An 18276-nucleotide genomic window follows, 5' to 3' on the forward strand; every position below is an offset into this window, starting at 1 on the left:
CTTCCATGACCTGGCTATTGTAAATAGTGCTGCAATGAACATTGGGGTGCATGTGTCTTTTTGAATGATGGTTTTCTCTGGGTATATGCCCAGTAGTGGGATTGCTGGATCATACGGTAATTCTATTTTTAGTTTTTTAAGGAACCTCCATACTGTTCTCCACAGTGGCTGTATCAACTTACATTCCCACCAACAGTGCAAGAGGGTTCCCTTTTCTCCACACCCTCTCCAGCATTTGTTGTTTGTAGGTTTTCTGATGATGCCCATTCTAACTGGTGTGAGGTGATACGTCATTGTAGTTTTGATTTGTGTTTCTTTAATAATTAATGATGTTGACCATTCTTTCATGTGACTCTTGGCCATGAATTTTTATAATATCTGCTTAATATTTTATGCATTTGATCTTTATAACCTTAACTGCTAATTTAATATTTCCCATTGTTACATATTTAAATTACTTGCCTTTTTAAAAATACCATACAAAAAAGTGAACATCTTCATCCAAAAATTTAGGGGTTAGGAGAAAAGAAATTTGTCATTTCCTTGGAATATGTTCTTAGTTTTAAAAATACCAGGTCAAAGTATCTAAGCAAGCTTTTGATTCCTGATACATTAAACACATTAGCTTTCTAATTATGTTATATTTTGCAAAAGCACCAGAGATATCTGAGAAATCTAGTTTCTCCAAATCCAGACCATTCTCTCTATCTACCTATCTACCTGTCTATCACCTATCTAATTGATAAGTTATTGGTCACAAAGAAAGGTAAATGCAGTTTTTTCTGAACCCTATAAAGGTTGAACAGTTTTCTAATGTTTCACTTTCTCCTTTGCAATGTATCTGTGCGGATTTGGCATTATTGAAGTTATTGTATCAAAGCTATTATTCAGTGATAAGGTGGGCATGCCTTGAAGGGTCTTTGGTTGTATACCCTTCACCCCTCATAACTGGCAGCATGTAGTACAAATTCCATAAGAAGCAGAAAGTATGGGTGCAGGATATGACCCCCCAAAAGAATTTTTCCCTGATGAATTTGTACCACTTAGCCTCATAATTGAAAGACCCTTTTTCAGAGATCGTAAGATGATAATTGCACGTTATATTGGCAAGAGTTTGGGGGAATAACAGAGCTAGTGGTTTCATAACTAGGATAATGTGTGTTCAACAAGTCTTATTCAAATAGGAGTTTAGCACAGCATTTTATATCAACTGCAATCTTTGAACAGCACAATCTGGGAGACCCACAAAGAGTGAATTACAATAATCAGCCTTCAAAATGACAAAGGAGTTAATCAGCATCTCCTTGCCTTTCTCATGAAGCCTCTCAATCTGGTGATATCACAGAAATTATAAAAGGAAGTCTTCGTGACGGATACAAAATGCTTCTCAAATGATAATACCAAAGACAATGGGAAGAAAAAAATAAAGACTCAAGTTTTAAATTTTTGAGATGACTGAATTCTAATCAGAAGTACTCCCTGAATGAGATATAAGGAATAGCTGTTTAGTACTTGGGAAGAACTTAGGCCAGGCTAGGATTTAAATTCTTAAACTTTTGCACAAGGGAAATCTCCATGTGATTGAATACAGTTAAGATGAAACCATGTCTTTTAAATACAGGAGAATCAAGCACATCAGTCTATTCACAGTAGGGTCGTGAATGCCAACTTCAGAGCAAGATGATTCCCTCTTTCCCCTGTTAATTCTCCTGCCAGGGTTCACCTCCAATCTCATACCTTCCCCACCCCACTCCCAGTGCCAGGTTCAAAATCTCCATTGAATTCAATTCACAGAGAATGGACTAGTCTCATTAATTGAATTTTCTGATTAGATTAGATTTTCAAAATGGAGTTCCAGGGAAACACTTCTAGAATTTAATAGTTTACATTTCCCGTTTCTGAGTCTACTTTGCAGTTAATGTGACCAAGGATTCAGCAGCTCAGGCTCATCCTTCTGAACATCAATTGTGGATTTTTCTACTTGAAATGTTAGGGCGTCCTATTTTCAAGGAAAAAAATGTGTCCCAGGGAAGTTCTGTGACTTTTCCAAAGGCAACTAGTTAAGGTGTCTAAGTCTAAGCCCTAGACCCCTTCCTGAGTTGAAAATTTACAAAAGCCAAAGACAAAAGCTCCAACAGTTTTCATTGTATCAACTCCAAGTCATATGCTGAAATAACTAAATTGCTTAGAATAACTAAGTTGATTTTCTTTTTTGTGAGGTTATTTACCAAATGCCTACATTAAGGAGTTTTACTCACTGCCCCTGAAGAAAGCATGTTGTATACTACTTGCCAAAAAATTGAAAACTCTAATTTGTTGCCAATTTGGTGTAATGGAAGTTTAAACATAATATTTAAGCTTGTGAACACACTGCTGGGCATTGAGGATGTGTGACTATAAGCACATGGGGAGACGTGGACAACACTTTTGCTTGACCACTACTTTGAAAACGAGGAACACAATCTATGTCTCGGGAGATGGGAAGCTATTTAAAATGAGCACCATCAAAAGTTGTTTTAAATTAGTTTACTTTGGCAAAAAGGGTGTAAGGATCTTTTCTCTGTCTTCTTAAAATCACAGGTGAAAAATGGATAAAAGTGCCATTTAATTGAGGATTATAGTCACATTTTAGTCTTCATAGTTCAAAAGTTGTGACTTCTCAAATCAGAGAGGGAAAATCACTTATTACTATATTTTCTCTTCTGTATTTGGTGATATTTAATACCAAACAATTTTTAAAACATAGAAGTCCTTCTCTTGTCCACAAAAGAAATAGCTTAAAGCTACTAATACTTGGGAGAATATGTGGGCCAAAGCAAATAATTCAGGGCAGAAGAAGTAGAAAGAACGTTTAAGGCAGTTTTTAAGCTTCTGTTTTAGGAGTTTATTAACATCTTGCCGTATCTATGCACGTTAAATGATCTGCCTTTTGTATAGGGATTTAAAAAGTAAAGTAACATGTATAGATATGCCCCAACACAAGGAGAAAAATAGAAGGACCAAGGACACTTGTGGTTTTTCTTATCCTGCTTTTATGGGCACAAGGTAGCAGGAAAAATGTTCCAGAAACTGTGTCTTGGATTTTTTAATGAGTTGCTGCTAGTTGTAAGGCAATGGGCTCAGGCAAAGCAAGAGCTGTTCATTACAGTTTGTACTGAAGCCAGTTACGTGTGTGGCACACCCTAAGGACATGGGAGACACACCCCACTTAGCTTAAAATATCAGGAAACCTACTCTCAATGTTGTACAATAAAAGAAGAAGGTGTGAAACCTCCCAGGTGTGCAGCTTCCCAGATGGGTCATCGTGAGCAACTCACTTCACTGTATACATATTATTCTCATGTTACAGATAAGGAACCAAATACCTGTCTTGCCGTCTCAAGGAGCAGTCCTTTAGACAGCTATACGCGATTACACTGATGTACTTTTGACCTGTAGATGTAAGAATGACATGGTGGAAACATGTTTGACACTTGGCTAATGAACCAATATCCTAACCATATCTTTTAGGGTCCTGGCAGGAGTTGGGTGATTCAGGAGAGTTTAATGAGGGAAGTACTGAGAAAAGTATGGCCAGGTTAAGAGAGCCCATTAAGGAATAGGGAAGCCCCACAAGGCCAGCAGCAGAAGTGCTAATATCATTCCTAGACCTGAAGGAGCCAGGGAAGGAGGCGCTAACAGACACTAGAGTTTTGCTCCAGTGTTATCCCAAGATAAAGACCGTAGATGGCCAAGCATGTGATTGAGGTACTGAGTGGTTTGGACCCTCACCCTGCTCCGGTCTCCCTATCTCCTAGGGTAGTGTGCATTGGTGGCATCTAACACAAAGCCAGCAAGTAGGTCCATCCATAGAGGTCACTCTCCCATGCCAGGAGGAGGTGCAGAATGCTGGGGAGTGGATCTGGAAGAGCAGCTGGCAAGTGTCCAGCACTCTACCAGTATCCAGATAAGCATTACATTCTGTTTGGGAAGCCAAAAGGGGAAGGGAGACAGTACGGTTGGGTAACTACTGTGTGACAAGAACTTTGCATGATTTATCTCACATAGTCTTAGAATCCCCTTGATGAGAGGCTGATTATTATCTCCATTTAACAGGGGAGGGGAGCCCTGGTGGGTTTAATAATGTGTTCATGATCACAAAGCTCGTAAGTGTGAGGATAATAGGAGAAACCGAACCGACTTCAATAGGTGGGAGCATTTATAAGGAGACTCTAACTTGTCAACAGATGTGCATCGTAGGTAGTAGGACGCTGTGTACCTTGATGGTGGAGGACATCAACATTTCTGTAATAGGTGGAAACCCAGGGAGCTCTTCTTGTCCCATTAAAGCAAGGCCCTCTGTCATGATGCTTCACTCGTATTCTGATACAACTCACAGACACTGACCCAAGTATGCTATTTTCAAACGAGCTTCAAAACTATTTTAATTCCATGTGTCTGAGAGACATCACAGTTTTTTTTTTTAATTTACACTCTCATGATATATTAAAAAAATGATGAGAATAATACATACCAGTCTTCTCTGACTCTGAGGAAGCTGTAAAAATTCTTCCACTGAAGTAATCTAAGAGGATTAATGTGTAGACCTTAATCCATCAACTTCTTTGAAATGAGTTGCTGCCTCCCTTGAGGAATTATATCGCTTTTCTCTGATTATTAGAAGCTCTACATCAAATTCCAAAGTCCAATGGATGGCTTTAATTCATGATGAACTTAAATTTATGGTGGTACCTAAACTTTACAAACTACAAGTTACTCATGTTACTAGCACGGGGGTAAAACTGTTTTCTAATCCTTCTTACTGGAATTGGACCCATACTGAAGATTCTGAGTCATGAAAATATACATCCATAGTGGAGTAACCGTGTTGGCATCTTGTCATGCTGATAATGAGGTTTTCTTATTGTTGTTTTTACTGTCTTTTCCCTAGATGTTTATTTTCCTCTCAGCAATGCCTCACAGTGATCCAAATCAGAATGATTGCTATATTTCTGTTTTTCTCTTCTTTCAGTTTTTTGTTTATAACCATATACGTATGACCTATTGACTTATATTACAATATGGTCAAATCCTGAAACAAATCACTGTATTGAAAGATCAGTATGTTACTATCCATATTTCCAAATAGGCAGGGTTATCCAGTTGAGTGCTCCCTGAATGGGAAGCTCTGATATAAAGGTGGCTTCAAGGTTGAAGAAAGTGCATAAGAACTCACAGCTTTTCCCAGAGCCTGCTCACTGACTGGGTGGATTAGATTTCCCTGGGCACTCTTGTGCCTCGGCTGATACTTGAATGATTCAGGGATTTGAACTCCTTGCAAACCTTTTACAGACAGATGATTTAATTAGAGCATATGAGTCCAAAAACACAGGATTACAACTTCAGACATGGCCAAGCGATTCACTCATCTTCAATTTGAATTGAACATTTATGATGTCCCTGAGGTTAGAAGTGAGGGGCAAATTGTCTTTAATGCAGAGAATTTTCTTTCACTTGGTCCAGAGAGGTAACACATTCATTCAATAGGGATATTCTGGACTAGTGACAAACACTTCTATTATGGGCTTTTAGTAATATGGGGTGGGCATCTTATGGCATAGAGTTAAGTAAAACTGCAGGGCACAGAAAAATATAGTATCATCATAATAAGATATCTGGATAGTTATTTGAAATGGGAAAAATAGCAATATCAGTTAATATGGGAATGCCCAAGTTACTCATAGTACATTAATTCAATGAAAAATTATGCAGCTGTAAGAAGTAATGAGTTGGGCCTCTAACCATTGACAAGATCTCAAAGATATCCATTGTGTGAAAAAAGAAAGTCTCAGAACAATGACTATACTGTGATCACATTTGTGGTTAAATGTTCATATGCACATTTGCACATTTGTATGCATATACATGTGAAAATATACACATCAAAATGTTAGCAGTATCTATCTATGAAAAGAGGTATGAGGGTAGGGAGAGGGCTAAATAAAGATTTTTCAAAATAACATCAGGAGTATCTAAGAAGATTTTGAATCTTTAATAAGAATATTAAATTACTAGTGACACACACAAAGAAGCAGAAGATGAAACCCTGAAAATATGTCAGAAAAAATACTAACATTTTAGCACTGATATTATGTTATTTTATATGATTTTATGTTTACTCCCTTTTCTCTTTTCTATATCTTCCCATTTCTCTAAAATATGTATTACTTTTACTCTAGTCATGATGTAACTAAACAATTAAAATATAAATGTAGTTGAACAATGCCTTAGGATTTAGACACTTGCCTATATTAACTCTGATTGGCGCTTTATTTGTCTGAGTTGATTCTAACAATGCATTTATTTCTTTCGTCTCTCTGATGTATTTGTGAGCCTCAGAATGATTTCTCTTTGACCTCAGAGCCTTCCAGCTATTTGTGTATTTACTTCTCTTGTAGGGGAATTGGAGTCTGTGATAAACTGTAGGATTCTTTCACTTCCAGGATTTTCCTGAGTAGATGAAGCTATGTCATGATTTATACTTTAATTTGGTAGGCAAGAGTATGCCATTCAGCTTACTTTCTAATGTATATATTCTCAAGTTCTTTTTTTTATACCTTACAAAATGTATTTTTGCAAGTTATCCACTACCGTCTCTGACTACAGTCTTTCTCAGTGTTGGCATCAGAGATGCACACCAGCTAAATGTCAAGAGAAAACAGAAAATTATCTGAGTGGGGTCCTGATGTATGCACGTGTGTGTTTCTCTGTGTGTGTGTGTGTGTGATTCACACATTGGTTTTTGAATGAGCTGTCCGGCTGAAAGTCATTCTCCCATTTTTTCCCCTCAGCAATTATAAAAACTGCCCTTCCCAATATGGATAGAGAAGCCAAGGAGGAGTACGTGGTTGTTATCCAAGCCAAAGATATGGGTGGACACTCAGGCGGCCTGTCTGGAACCACAACACTTACAGTGACCCTCACCGACGTGAATGATAATCCTCCAAAATTTGCCCAGAGTAAGTGAATCCCCCACACTGGTGAGCATCTAAGTATGATGTTTACCTTTGAATCGATATTCTAATTTTCAGTGATTTGAAAAACTGATAGCAATCACTAAGTGCTTATTATGTGCAAGGTATGGTAATTCACATATATGAAAGACTACGAACTCTCCTATCATTTTGGTACTAAATGTATCCTCACTTTACAGATTTCAAAGAATTTAAGAACATTTCTGAATATTAAGCATAAAGTAAACAATGGAGCTGAGAATTAGAACCAGCAAGTCTGGCTGCAAGATTTGTGCTTATTTCTCTATTGCATGGTACCTCCCATTAAGAAAACTCACGAGAATGATTGAAATACACCTCAGATATTGTTCTATCAATAGTCCCACTTGTATAAAAGAAACTAAATCTCTAGAGCCTGAGGTGGGGAAGGCAGATATACAGTACACTTGCTGCAGAATATACACTCCTCCTTCCCGTGGCTGGCGGGGCATCAGTGATCACTGACTCTACCCGTTCCTACTAAAGCTGTGCTTGGCCCCAGAAACCTCTCAACAGCATTGTAGGCAGCCATCATCAATGAATCAAGGAGACGATCATTATTTGCCAACTTTCTTGTACTCTCATAGAACCCTTTCCTTCTGTGCATTTATCCAAGTAATGTGACATTAGAGAGATGATTTGGGAAGGACTTTCTGACATGGAGAGTATTGAATTGAGAGAAATAAATGATGAATAGGAATTAGCTGGAACAAGGTGAAACTGGGGAAGGGAGGATGGACGTTGCAACTAGAAGAAAAGGATGTCCAAAAGTCCCAAGGAAGAAGGGTGTACGGCCCTGGATGAAAATTGAAAAAATTTCACTACAGCTGGACCACGAGGCTGGAGAGTTAGGTTAGGCAGGAGTTAGCCATCCTTGGATTTGTAGGGCATTTTAAGTACCATGACCTTTATCCTAAGATCACTAGGAAGCCATTAAAATATTTTAACTTGTAGGTTAAGTAATAAGATTTGATTCTAGGGAAATCAGAGAAAATGGAATCTGGCCTTCTTCCATTGTCTTTCCACACTGCAGCCAGGTAAGGGGTGCTTGTAATCATTCATGTAAAAGGTGATGGGAGCCCTGGCAAGCAAGGTTGGTTGCAGTGGGAGTGGAGAAAGTGTATAAGGGTGATAGATATTTAAGAGCTAATGGTAACAAAAATCTAAGGATAGATTGCATTTTCAGTTGAGGAGGTGAGTTATCCTATTTCTGACATGAGAGATTACATGCATGCTGGTGCTCTGTGCTGGGACATGAAATACCTTAGGAAAACCAGTTTTTGAAGAGAGAGGGAAGAGAGGGGAGGGAGAAGGAGAGTGAGAGAGGAAGGGAAAGACAGAGGTGTGGTTTGAAAATGACACATTTGAGGTACCTTGGAGAATTTCTCTGCAAAAGTGCCAAGGTAGAAAGAACAGAAAAGGTGCATTTCATTAAGAATTTTAGGAAAAGTGGGAGTGAGAGTGGTGCCTCTTGACCAGTTTTGCTTCACCGACTCAGCTGTGGGAAAAGCACCAGAACCGGCTCCAGCTGGAAGTGGGGGCTCGGATTTTAATCCACTGGAACATCTTCCTTGTGGATGGCATGAGGTAGAGCTTCAAGATGGCGGAGGAGTGAGCCGTGGAGATACCATATACATCAGAAATACATCTACATGTGGAACAGCTCCTACAGAACACCAACTGAACACTGACAGAAGACCTCAGACCTCCCAAAAGGCAAGAAACTCCCCACGTACCTGGGTAGGGCAAAAAAAAAAAAAAAAAAAAAACAGAGACAAAAGAATAGGAATGGGACCTGCACCTCTGGGAGGGAGCTGTGAAGGAGGAAAGGTTTCCACACACTAGGAAGCCCCTTCACTAGCAGAGACGGGGGGTTGTGCAGGGGGGAAGCTTCGGAGCCACGGAGGAGAGCGCAGCCACAGGGGTGCGGAGGGCAAAGCGGAGAGATTCCTGCACAGAGGATCGGTGCCGACCTGCACTCACCAGCCCGAGAGGCTTGTCTGCTCACCCGGCGGGTTGGGCGGGGGCTGGGAGCTGAGGCTCGGGCTTCGGAGGTCAGAGCCCAGGGAGAGGACTGGGGTTGGCTGCGTGAACACAGCCTGAAGGGGCCAGTGCGCCACAGCTAGCCGGGAGGGAGTCCGGGAGAAAGTCTGGAGCTGCCGAAGAGGCAAGAGACCATTGTATTGGGGTGCGCGAGGAGAGGGGATTCAGAGCACCGCCTAAACGAGCTCCAGAGACGGGCGCGAGCCGCGGCTGTCGGCGCAGACCCCAGAGACGGGCATGAGACGCTAAGGCTGCTGCTGCCACCACCACGCTAAGGCTGCTGCTGAAGCCTGTGTGCAAGCACAGGTCACTATCCACACCTCCCCTCCCGGGAGCCTGTGCTGCCCGCCACTGCCAGGGTCCCATGATCGAGGGACAACTTCCCTGGGAGAACACGTGGCGCCTCAGGCTGTTGCAACGTCATGCTGGGCTCTGCCGCCGCAGGCTTGCCCCGCATTCCATACCCCTTCCTCCCCCCACCCCGCGTGAGTGAGCCAGAGCCCCCTAATCAGCTGTTCCTTTAACCCCGTCCTGTCTGAGCGAAGAACAGGAACAGATGCCCTCAGGCGACCTACACACAGAGGCGGGCCCAAATCCAAAGCTGAACTCCAGTAGCAGTGCGAACAAAGAAGAGAAAGGGAAATCTCTCCCAGCAGCCTCAGGAGCAGCGGATTAAATCTCCACAATCAACTTCATGTACCCTGCATGTGTGTAATAGCTGAATAGACAACGAATCATCCCAAGTTGAGGCAGTGGACTTTGGGAGCAATGATATATATATATTTTTCCTTTTTCTCTTTTTGTGAGTCTGTATGTGTATGCTTCTGTGTGTGATTTTGTCTGTATAGCTTTGCTTTTACCATTTGTCCTAGGGTTCTGTCTGGGTTTTTTTGTTGTTTTTTTTTTTAGTATAGTTTTTAGCACTTGTTATCATTGGTGGATTTGTTTTTTGGTTTGGTTGCTCTCTTCCTTCCTTTTTTAAAATTACTTTTTAAATAATTTTTATTTTTAATAATCATTTTTTATTTTTTAGTTTAATAACTTTATTTTATTTTATTTTTTCTTTCTTTCTGTTTTTCTCTGTTTTATTCTGAGCCGTGTGGATGACAGGGTCTTGGTGCTCCGGTTGGGCGTCAGACCTGTGCCTCTGAGGTGGGAGAGCCGAGTTCAAGACATTGGTCCACCAGAGACCTCCCAGCTCCATGTAATATCAGACGGCAGAAATCTCCCAGAGGTCTCCATCTCAATGCCAAGACCTAGCTCCACTCAACGACCAGCAAGCTACAGTGCTGGACACCCTATGCCAAACAACTAGCAAGACAGGAACACAACCCAACCCACTAGCAGAGAGGCTGCCTAAAATCATAATAAGGTCACAGACACCCAAAAACACACCACTGGACACAGACCTGCCCACCAGAAAGAAAAGATCCAGCCTCATCCACCAGAACACAGGCACTAGTCCCCTCCACCAGGAAGCCTACACAACCCACTGAACCAACCTTAGCCACTGCCAGCAGACACCAAAAACAACAGAAACTCTGAACCTGCAGCCTGCAAAAAGGAGACCCCAAACACAGTAAGTTAAGCAAAATGAGAAGAAAGAGAAACACACAGCACATGAAGGAGCAAGGTGAAAACCCATCAGACCAAACAAATGAAGAGGAAATAGGCAGTCTACCTGAAAAAGAATTCAGAATAATGATAGTAAAGATGACCCCAAATCTTGGAATTACAATGGAGAAAATACAAGAAACGTTTAACAAGGACCTAGAAGAACTAAAGAGCAAACAAACAACGACAAACAACACCATAAATGAAATAAAAAATTCTCTAGAAGGAATCAATAGCAGAATAACTGAGGCAGAAGAATGGATAAGTGACCTGGAAGATAAAATAGTGGAAATAACTACTGCAGACCAGAATAAAGATAAAAGAATGAAAAGAATTGAGGACAGTCTCAGAGACCTCTGTGACAACATTAAACGCACCATCATTCGAATTATAGGGGTCCCAGAAGAAGAAGAGAAAAAGAAAGGGACTGATAAAATATTTGAAGAGATTATAGTTGAAAACTTCCCTAATATGGGAAAGGAAATAGCTAATCAAGTCCAGGAAGCGCAGAGTGCCCCATACAGGATAAATCCAAGGAGAAACACACCAAGACACATATTAATCAAACTACCAAAAATTAAATACAAAGAGAAAATATTAAAAGCAGCAAGGGAAAAACAACAAATAATATACAAGGGAATCCCCATAAGGTTAACAGCTGACCTTTCAGCAAACTCTGCAAGCCAGAAGGGAGTGACAGGACATATTTAAAGTGATGAAAGGGGAAAACCTACAACCAAGATTACTCTACCCAGCAAGGATCTCATTCAGATTCGACGGAGAAATTAAAACCTTTGCAGACAAGCAAAAGCTAAGAGAATTCAGCACCACTAAACCAGCTTTACAACAAACGCTAAAGGAACTTCTCTAGGTAGGAAACACAAGAGAAGGAAAAGACCTACAAAAACAAACCCAAAACAAATAAGAAAATGGTAATATGAACATACATATCGATAATTACCTTAAATGTAAATGGATTAAATGCTCCACCCAAAAGACATAGACTGGCTGAATGGATACAAAAACAAGACCCATATATATGCTGTCTACAGGAGACCCACTTGAGACCTAGGGACACATACAGACTAAAAGTGAGGGGATGGAAAAAGATATTCCATGCAAATAGAAATCAGAAGAAAGCTGGAGTAGCAATTCTCATATCAGACAAAATAGACTGTAAAACAAAGACTATTACAGGAGACAAAGAAGGACACTACATAATGATCAAGGGATCAATCCAAGAAGAAGATATAACAATTGTAAATATTTATGCACCCAACATAGGAGCACCTCAAGACATAAGGCAAATGCTAACAGCCATAAAAGGGGAAATCGACAGTAACACAAAAATAGTAGGGGACTTTAACACCCCACTTTCACCAATGGACAGATCATCCAAAATGAAAATAAATAAGGAAACCCAAGCTTTAAATGGTACATTAAACAAGATGGACTTAATTGGTATTTATAGGACATTCCATCCAAAAACAACAGAATAGACTTTCTTCTCAAGTGCACATGGAACATTCTCCAGGCTAGATCATATCTTGGGTCACAAATCAAGCCTTGGTAAATTTTAAACAATTGAAATCGTGCCATGTATCTTTTCTGACCACAACGCTATGAGACTAGATATCAATTACAGGAAAAAAACTGTAAAAAATACAAACACATGCAGGCTAAACAATACACTACTACATAACCAAGATATCACTGAAGAAATCAAAGAGGAAATAAAAAAATACCTAGAAACAAATGACAATGAAAACACGACAACCCAAAACCTAGGGGATGCAGCAAAAGCAGTTCTAAGAGGGACGTTTATAGCAATAAAATCCTACCTTAAGAAACAAGAAACACCTCAGATAAACAACCTAATCTTACACCTAAAGCAATTAGAGAAAGAAGAACAGCAACAAAAAAAACACTCCAAAGTTAGCAGAAGGAAAGAAATCATAAAGATCAGATCAGAAATAAATGAAAAAGAAATGAAGGAAACTATAGCAAAGATCACTAAAACTAAAAGCTGGTTCTTCGAGAAGATAAACAAAATTGATAAACCATTAGCCAGACTCATCAAGAAAAAAAGGGAGAAGACTCAAATCAATAGAATTAGAAATGAAAAAGGGGAAGTAACAACTGACACTGCAGAACTACAAAGGATCATGAGAGATTACTACAAGCAACTATATGCCAATAAAATGGATAACCTGGAAGAAATGGACAAATTCTTAGAAACGTGCAGCCTTCAGAGACTGAACTAGAAAGAAATAGAAAATATAAACAGACCAGTCACAAGCACTGAAATTGAAACTGTGATTAAAAACTTCCAACAAACAAAAGCCCAGGACCAGAGGGCTTCACAGGCGAATTCTATCAAACATTTAGAGAAGAGCTAACACCTATCCTTCTCAAACTCTTCCAAAATGTAGCAGAGGGAGAAACACTCCCAAACTCATTCTACGAGGCCACCATCACCCTGATACCAAAACCAGACAAAGATGTCACAAGGAAAGAAAACTACAGACCAATATCACTGATGAACATAGTTGCAAAAATCCTCAACAAAATACTAGCAAAGAGAATGCAACAGCACATTAAAAGGATCATACACCATGATCAAGTGGGGTTTATCCCAGGAATGCAAGGATTCTTCAATATATGCAAGTCAAACAATGTGATACACCATATTAACAAATTGAAGAAAAAAAAACGTATGATCATCTCAATAGATGCAGAAAAAGCTTTTGACAAAATTCAACACCCATTTATGATTAAAAACCCTCCAGAAAGTAGGCATAGAGGGAACTTACCTCAACATAATAAAGGCCATACATGACAAACCCACAGCCAACATTGTCCTCAATGGTGAAAAACGGAAACCATTTTCACTAAGATCAGGAGCAAGACAAGGTTGCCTGCTCTCACCACTGTTATTCAACATTGTTTTGGAAGTTTTAGCCACAGCAAGCAGAGAAGAAAAAGAAATAAAAGGAATCCAAATCGGAAAAGAAGAAGAAAAGCTGTCACTGTTTGCAGATGACATGATACTATACATAGAGAATCCTAAAGATGCTACCAGGAAACTACTAGAGCTAATCAGTGAATTTGGTAAAGTAGCAGGATACAAAATTAATGTACAGAAATCTCTTGCATTTCTATACACTAATGATGAAAAATCTGAAAGAGAAATTAAGGAAACACTCCCATTTACCACTGCAACACAAAGAATAAAATACCTAGGAATAAATCTACCTAAGGAGACCAAAGACCTGTGTGCAGAAAACTATAAGACAGTGATGAAAGAAATTAAACATAATACAAACAGATGGAGAGATATACCATGTTCTTGGATTGGAAGAATCAAAATTGTGAAAATGACTATACTACCCAAAGCAATCTACACATTCAGTGTAATCCCTATCAAACTACCACTGGCATTTTTCACAGAACTAGAACAAAAGATTTCCACAGTTTGTATGGAAAAACAAAAGATCCCGAATAGCCAAAGCAATCTTGAGAAAGAAAAACGGAGCTGGAGGAATCAGACTCCCTGACTTCAGACTCTACTACAAAGCTACAGTAATCAAGAAAGTATTGTACTGGCACAAGAACAGAAATATAGATCAATGGAACAGGACAGAAAGCCCAGAGATAAACCCACACACATATGGTCACCTTATTTTTGATAAAGGAGGCAAGAATATACAATGGAGAAAAGACAGTCTCCTCAATAAGTGGTGCTGGGAAACCTGGACAGCTTCATGTAAAAGAATGAAATTAGAACACTCCCTAACACCAAACACAAAAATAAACTCAAAATGGATTCAAGAGCTAAATGTAAGGCCAGACACTATCAAACTCTTAGAGGAAAACATAGGCAGAACACTCTATGACATAAATTGCAGCAAGATCCTTTTTGACCGAGCTCCTAGAGAAATGGAAATGAAAACAAAAAAAAACAAATGGGACCTAATGAAACTTAAAAGCTTCTGCACAGCAAAGGAAACCATAAACAGGACGAAAAGACAGCCCTCAGAATGGGAGAAAATATTTGCAAATGAAGCAACTGACAAAGGAGTAATCTCCAAAATTTACAAGCAGCTCAGGCAGCTCAATATCAAAAAAAGAAACAACCCAATCCAAAAATGGGCAGAAGACCTAAACAGACATTTCTCCAAAGAAGATATACAAATTGCCAACCAGCACATGAAAGAATCTCAACATCATTATTAGAGAAATGCAAATCAAAACTACAATGAGATGTCACCTCACACCAGTCAGAATGGCCATCCTCAAAAAATCTACAAAGAATGAATGCTGGAGAGGGTGTGGAGAAAAGGGAACCCTCTTGCACTGTTGGTGGGAATGTAAATTGATACAGCCCTTATGGAGAGCAGTATGGAGGTTCCTTAAAAAACTAAAAATAGAACTACCATACAACTCAGCAATCCCACTACTGGGCATATACCCTGAGAAAACCATAATCCAAAGAGTTATGTACCACAATGTTCACTGCAGCTCTATTTACAATAGCCAGGACATAGAAGCAGCCTAAGTGTCCATTGACAGATGAATGGATAAAGATGATGTGGACATATATACAACGGAATATTACTCGGCCATAAAAAGAAACGAAATTGAGTTATTTGTAGTGAAGTGGATGGACCTAGAGTCTGTCATACAGAGTGAAGTAAGTCAGAAAGAGAAAAACAAATACCGTATGCTAACACATATATATGAAATCTAAAAAAAAAAAAAAAAATGGTCCTGAAGAACATACGGGGTGGACAGGAATAAAGATGCAGACCTACTAGAGAATGGACTTGAGGACATGGGGAGGGGGAAGTGTAAGCTGGGACAAAGTGAGAGAGTGGCATGGACATATATACACTACCAAATGTGAAACAGATAGCTAGTGGGAAGCAACTGCACAGCATAGGGAGATCAGCTTGGTGCTTTGTGACCACCTAGAGGGGTGGAATAGGGAGGGTGGGAGGGAGGGAGACGCAAGAGGGTAGAGATATGGGGATATATGTATATGTATAGCTGATTCACTTTGTTATAAAGCAGAAACTAACACACCATTGTAAAGCAATTATACTCCAATAAGGATGTTAAAAAAATTTTCTTTTTTTGAAAGAATTTTAGAGTTTTCACATCTGGCCATTCATAAATCAGACAACAGTGCAACCCTTTTAAACCAAATGATTGAAATAAAAACGACCATCCCTTGCATCCTTCCCCTGACTCTTTTGTTTTCTTTTCAGTTGCCATTATAGTTAATGCGCTAACATGGAACTCCTCTTTCTCAGAAAATGATTGTTTCAATTGAGTGGTGGCGGATAAGTTTTAAGTGTTCCCTTTCTTAGAGGTAATATCGATTAACTACGATCCCACTGAAAGGGATGATGAGAGTAGGAAGAATAAAAATGGATAAAGAAACGTTTCATTGGCTTGGTTTCCCAAGGTTTCCTGATGCAGGGTTGGTAGCAAGGTGAGCCCCTTGCTGTCTTATTATTTAATAAGCACACTTCAAGGAATCATCTGAAAATTTACCTGAAATATAAAGTTGGAAGGAAATGGAATCATTACACCAATTATGAGGTTATTGGGAGACTTGTGCTAGACCGATGATTTTTGGTGCCTTCCTTACGGCAAAACTGGAAAACATTTTTGTTCCCGGGTCACATAATATTATGATTTCAAGAGACACTTTAATTTCATCATTAAATAAAAGTGTGTTAGTTGGAGAAGAAAACCTCGCCCATCATCTAAAGTAATCTTGTTATACTGGGTAAAATGAGCCTTAGTTTATCCAAGGGACTCAGTGATTGAGTTCAAACTAGAATTAGGTTATGTTCTCCAGATATAATTTTTCCTTTTGGGTTTATGGTTCACTGAATGTTTATTGTCCCTTGTTCTTGTTGCAGTGGGACTACAACTTCCTGGTTGTCTGGGTTTGGGTTCCCCGGAAACAGGCACTGAGAGAAGGATTTGATTATAAGTAGTTTATCTTGGAGATGATCCCAAGAAACGCCAGCAGGGAAGTGAGAATTGTGAGCGAGAGGAGGCTGGAAAGCTGACAGTGTGCATTATCAAGCCAGCGATGACTGGGGGTGACTGGAGCCTCATTCCATTGGGGAAACTCTGGAGCACTGTAAATAAACAAAAGAAAAGGACCAGCTTAAGATTATCCTGCCAGAGAGGGCAAGGAGCCTGGAATTTTATGTGCTAAGTTGCGTGAGCCTTTGAGGGCTGCTTCTCTGGGGGTATTAATTTTCTGATAGTTCTGGACTGACAGGCAATGGACAAAACGGGTTCTGAAGGCCAGAGGAAACCCTTAGCGAAGAAATGCAAGAGTTGGCATTTGGCTGTAGGGCAGGTGTGACTGAAGTGGTAATGGCCAGGGGTTACAGGGTTGGGGTACCAGCAACTTCCCCTACACCAGTGAAAGTGAGCGACGACACCAATACAACAGCCAAAGTGATCTGAATAAAAATGGGACTAATATCACTAATTAGACACGTTTTCCTGCCCCCATAGGAGAAGCCACATACACTGTAACTGTATTTTGCCTAGAGAGTTTTGAAGGTAGGATTTTTGGTCTTCAGAGCAAGGAGAATTTTAGTAACAAGAGGAGTGTTTCATGTGTCTGAACAGCTTGCTGCAGGGCACAGCAGAAGCTTGGTAATTGGATTTTATCAAAAATGGTCTACAAGTCTGTAAATATAAAGGTAACTTCAAAAGTGACTTTCAGTGTGTTACACATTGCATCTATCTGTGCTGAAATTAACTTAATATTTTATGTTGGGCAACAATGAATATCCCCAAGGGCAGCCAATGTGATTATACAGCAAATTGGAAAGAACATTCACATAAACTCACTAATATCCTGATACAACTCTGCTCCAAATATGTACTTGGTAAACATATGGTTGAATAAGTCCCATAACTCAGAAGAGTTTCAAAGAGAGATCACTGCTTCTTCTGGGAACATTTGTCTCTGGCTCATTTAAAAGACTGTACATTCCACAGTGGAAAGGATGTTTTTGTCTTTCCCGTCACTGTATTGGTAGTATCTATACAGAAGTAGCCAGAGCAAAAGAGGTGCCCAATATATATTTGTTAGATGAATGAATGAAGAATGGAATATGTGCAGTGCTCAGTGTCTCTCCTCTTTCCTAAGGTCTGTATCACTTCTCAGTACCAGAAGATGTGGTTCTTGGCACTGCCATAGGGAGGGTGAAGGCCAATGATCAGGATATTGGTGAAAATGCACAGTCGTCATATGACATCATTGACGGAGATGGAACAGCACTCTTTGAAATCACTTCTGATGCCCAGGCCCAGGATGGCATTATAAGACTGAGAAAGGTAAGCTCAGGAAGGTTTTGTTCATCTTCAGAATACCTCTTTGAAACTTGAATGTTGAAGGTGGTAGGGGTTGGGTGGGCTTCCTGACATAATCTTAGAACTGGAGGAGGTTTGCCTTCTTGAGCTGTGCAAAAGTGAGTGCCTTTTGCACATAGTCCTACTTTATATTTCAGCTAAACCTCGGTAAACTGTGACCATGGTGGTGCTAGCC

The 18276-nt window shown here is 39.8% G+C and overlaps 1 protein-coding gene across 4 annotated transcripts in view; it reads left to right on the top strand.

The window, feature by feature from the left end:
- Positions 1 to 18276, top strand: part of CDH8 (cadherin 8) — a 370300-nt gene that overhangs the window by 204554 nt on the left and 147470 nt on the right. For all 4 annotated transcript variants that reach the window (XM_068527304.1, XM_068527303.1, XM_068527305.1 and 1 more), the window contains 2 exons: positions 6831 to 6998; positions 17878 to 18065. In XM_068527304.1, the coding sequence (XP_068383405.1) occupies positions 6831 to 6998; positions 17878 to 18065 (356 nt within the window). The remainder of the gene's footprint in view (positions 1 to 6830; positions 6999 to 17877; positions 18066 to 18276) is intronic.

This window comes from Eschrichtius robustus, chromosome 19 (genome assembly GCF_028021215.1).
Source record: "Eschrichtius robustus isolate mEscRob2 chromosome 19, mEscRob2.pri, whole genome shotgun sequence".
NCBI classification, from domain to species: Eukaryota; Metazoa; Chordata; class Mammalia; order Artiodactyla; family Eschrichtiidae; genus Eschrichtius; species Eschrichtius robustus.